The sequence below is a fragment of the Pinus tabuliformis genome, chromosome 1_1, assembly GCF_031772625.1.
Source record: "Pinus tabuliformis cultivar Carrire ecotype Pingquan chromosome 1_1, CPIR1, whole genome shotgun sequence".
Classification (NCBI taxonomy): domain Eukaryota; kingdom Viridiplantae; phylum Streptophyta; class Pinopsida; order Pinales; family Pinaceae; genus Pinus; species Pinus tabuliformis.
This window is the reverse complement of record NC_142297.1, coordinates 573,245,343-573,249,437: the sequence shown is the minus strand read 5'-3', so window position 1 is coordinate 573,249,437 and position 4,095 is coordinate 573,245,343. Positions and strand designations below refer to the sequence as shown.

Below are 4,095 nucleotides of genomic sequence, written 5' to 3'. Positions count from 1 at the left end.
TCTCCAACATTGAATTGGACTTCTCTCCGCTTTGAATCTGCTTGCTGCTTATATTTCTGCACGTTGTCCTGCAACTTTAATTTTACTCGTTCGTGTAGTTCACTCATCGCTTCAGCAAAATCTTCTCCATCCGCACTTCTTCGTTCCAACTTTCCCAAATCTCGTAGTTCATGTATTCCTCGAGGATGCATGCCGTACAAGATTTGGAATGGGCTATATTCGGTGCTACGATTTGGCGAATCGTTATAAGCGAATTCTGCCTGAGCGAGAGCACGATCCCATAACCGTGAATTTTCCCCAGTCAAGCTACGTAACAAATTTTCCAAACTCCTGTTCACCACTTCCGTTTGTCCATCAGTTTGCGGGTGATATGCATAACTGAAGTTCAACTGTGTGTCCAACTTTTTCCACAGGGTGCGCCAAAAGTGTCATGTGAATTTCACGTCCCTTTTGGAAATAATAGATCTGGGTAAGCCATGTAATCTAACAATCTCCGTGAAAAAAAGGTGAGCTACATGGGTGGCATCACCAATTTTTCGACAAGGGATAAAATGTGCCATTTTTGAAAATCTGTCTACCACCACCATCACTGAGTCATACCCCCGCTGTGTTCTAGGCAGTCCCAAGACAAATTCAATGCTGACTGAGTCCCACAGCCTGCTCAAAATAGGCAGTGGCATGTAAAGTCCAGTATTCTGACTATGTCCTTTCGCTAGTTGGCAGACTTTACACCTGTTCACATATCGTTGTACATCCCTGTGCATTCTGGGTCAGTAATAAAAGTGTTCGAGCTGCTCCAAATTTTTGTCTATGTCGAAATGGCTGGCTAGACCCCCACTATGTTTCTCCCGTATAATATTTTCCCTCATCGAACGGTCTGGGATACTTAATTGTCCACCTTTGATTAATAGTCCTTCCTACAAATTGTAGTCCAACCATGGACTTGTATTTCTCAACACAAAATTTTGGTAGGCTTCAAAGGCTTCCTTGAAGTCTGTGTCAGTCTGGTACAAATCCTTTAGATGTTTGAATCCCATCACCTGTATTGTACTTTCCTGTAAGAGCAAAGCTCTTCTGCTCAAGACATTTACCACTTTATTGGCTTGCCCACTGATGTGTTTTAGCATGAAAGTGAAACTCTGCAGATACTCTACCCATTTGGCGTGCTTATGGTTCAATTTGTGTTGTTGCATTACATATTGCAGCGCTGAATTATTAGAAAATAGTACAAACTCATTGCCCAGCAGGTAGTGTCTCCAATGCTTTAAAGCTTGGACCACGACATAAAATTCCTTGTCATACGAGGAATATTTCTGCCTGCTCTCGTTCAATTTCTCACTAAATAATGCCATAGGTCTATCTTCTTGACTAAGCACAGTGCCAATAGTTGTCCAACTTGCATCACATCGAACTTGTAAAAGCTTGTTAAAGTCGGGCAACCTTAAAATTGGCCTCTCTGTAATCTTCCGCTTCAAAAGCTGAAAGCTGTTCTCTGTTGCTCTGGTCCAACAAAAAGGCTAACTGGCCTTTTTGATGGTGTCTAGCATTAGCGCGTAGATTTCAATGAAATTCCTAATAAACATTTGATAAAAACTCACCAATCCGTGAAAGCTATGTACCTCAAACAAGCTCTTTGGTGACGGCCAATTGACGATTGCTACGATCTTTTCTGGATCCATCTTCAATTCGTTTTCTGCGATTACAAACCCCAAATAAACCAGTTCCTTCTGCAGGAAAGTACATTTTTAAAAGTTTATCAGCAGTTTGTTATGCTGTAACTTTTCTAGCACTCTTCGAACATGCTGAAGGTGCTCCCCTTTCGTTCTGCTGAAAATCAAAATATCGTCAAGATAAACTATCACAAACTTGCCAATAAATTCTTTCAACATCTCATTCATCAACCTCGTAAAAGTACTAGGAGCGTTGCTCAAACCGAACGGCATGACTAGCCACTCATACAACACTTCATTGGTCCTGAAGGCTGTCTTCCACTCGTCCCCTTCTCTGATCTTGATCTGATGATAGCCACTCTTCAGATCAATCTTCGTGAAATAAGTTGCCCCACTGAGACAATCCATCATATCATCCATTCTGGGTAAGGGAAATCTGTATTGAATAGTGATTTTATTGATAGCTCGCGAATCCATACACATCCACCATTCTCCACCCTTCTTAGGCGCGAGTACTGTTGGTACCGCACAAGGGCTCAAGCTTTCTCTGATCAGCCCCTTGTCCAGTAGCTCTTGCACCTGTTTGCAAATCTCTTCATTATGTTTTGGGCTCATTCGATTCGATGCTTTATTTGGTAGGCTTGCTCCGCGTATGAAATCGATATGATGGCTGATGCTCCTCTTGGGAGGCAACTTGTCCGGTAAGTCATCAACTAAAATGTCCTTAAATTCTTCTAACATCTCTTGAATCTTTGCACGCAATTCTGACATTTTTGTGTTCAGCAACACAGTCTTAGTTCTGCTCACGACCGCATAATTCACTTCGTTTTTCTCAATCTGTTTAATAAACTATTTTCCTCCTACCAATAATGATTTTGTTCCACTTGCTTCTGCTGTATCCTCTTTTTTGATGAGTACAAGCGTATGCTCGACTCCATCTTTCACAAATTTGTAACAATTCGTCTTCCCATCGTGCATCACCTTCCGATCATACTGCCACAGTCTCCCGAGCAGTATATGGGACACATCCATTGGCATGATATCACAGACAACCTTGTCTTGGTATTTTCCAATGTGAAATTCAACCTCGCACTGTTCATCAACTAATAGTTGGTGGCCTTTCTGCAACCACGACACCTTGTAAGGGGTGGGATGCTTAAGTCGCTTCAATCCCAGCTTTTCCACCATCTCGGTGGCAACCAAATTGTCTATACTCCCACTATCTATGATCAATTTACAACACTTTCCATGTGATTTAAAAATTATTCGGAATAGTGCCTTCCGTTGGGTCTGCTCAGCCGTCTACTTGGCTGGCTTCAATAATACTTTATTTAAAACCAAAGCCTCTCCTATTTCTGCCACATTTTCCACCTCATAGGGCGGTGCCTCAGCTTCCTCAGGCTGTGCAGCAAATGTTCCCCTCTGACCAGCGTGCTCTGCTTTCGGGCATTCGAAGGATCTGTGCCCCCACTTGTGGCACTTGTAGCACTGGAAATTAGCTCCCCTTCCTTGACCATTCCCTCTTCCTTGCTGATATGGCAGACCTCCTCTCTTGCTATCTCCCTTCTCTGTTGTTCCTGAAGCTCTGGAGCTGCTACCTTCTTCGCTGTTGGTGGCAGTTCTCCCTCTGTCGTAGGACTGTCCTCGTCCTCTGCCATTTCCTCGTCCTCTTCTGTTATTCTGTTTCCTATTAATCTTTTCCTCAGCCTTTACAACACTCTGAAAGGCTTCTTCTATATTCCGCAGAGAGAGAATACTGATCTCATCCAGTATTTCCAGCCTCAAACCATTCACGTATCTCGCTATCTTCTTAGGAGTATCATCAGTATAACCAACCCTCAAGTTTACACGATAAAACTCTTCTGTGTATTCCTTTACGGTCATACCCTTCTGTCTTAAATTTTGTACCCGTCGGTAAAGGTCAACCTGATAATCTTTAGGCAGGAATCTGCCTTTCAACTTTGCCACCATCCTTGGCCACTTCTTTATCGATAGCTTGTTCATTCTCCTTCTGCCCGCCTGGAAACTATCCCACCACAAAGCGACATGTCCCTTTAACTTGGTTGCAGCAAATCTGAATCTTTTGTCCTCACTGATCTCTTCGTTTTCAAAATACTTATCTAACTCACTTACCCAGTCTAGCAGAACATCTACGGACAGACTGCCATCATAGTTAGGAATCTCAGGTTTGGGTTTGCTGCTGGCTAGCAATACCGATCTCAACAGTCTTAACTCCGGGGCTTATTCATCTGATCCATCTGTAGCAGCTACTGCCTCCTCCTCACTGTCATCCCCAAGTTCTGGGTCTCTTCTCCTTCCTACCTCCACTGCTTCCAAACAAGCAGTAAGGGCCCTTAATTCTTCCCTCAAGCCCTCATCTGCTGCTCTGCACATACCTCTTCCACGTACTTGTCTTTGAACCTCC

General features: G+C 43.3%; 1 protein-coding gene across 1 annotated transcript; it reads right to left on the bottom strand.

Moving 5' to 3' along the window:
• Positions 1-2,972: 2,972 nt before the first annotated feature.
• On the bottom strand, positions 2,973-3,641 carry LOC149214481 (uncharacterized). Its single transcript, XM_089389406.1, has one exon. The coding sequence runs from the start codon at positions 3,639-3,641 to the stop codon at positions 2,973-2,975; it is 669 nt and encodes a 222-aa protein (XP_089245532.1).
• Positions 3,642-4,095: the final 454 nt, after the last annotated feature.

Coding starts and splice junctions, on each gene's coding strand:
- LOC149214481 (XM_089389406.1), bottom strand. CDS start 3,641: ATGGTGGCAAAGTTGAAAGGCAGATTCCTGCCTAAAGATTATCAGGTT.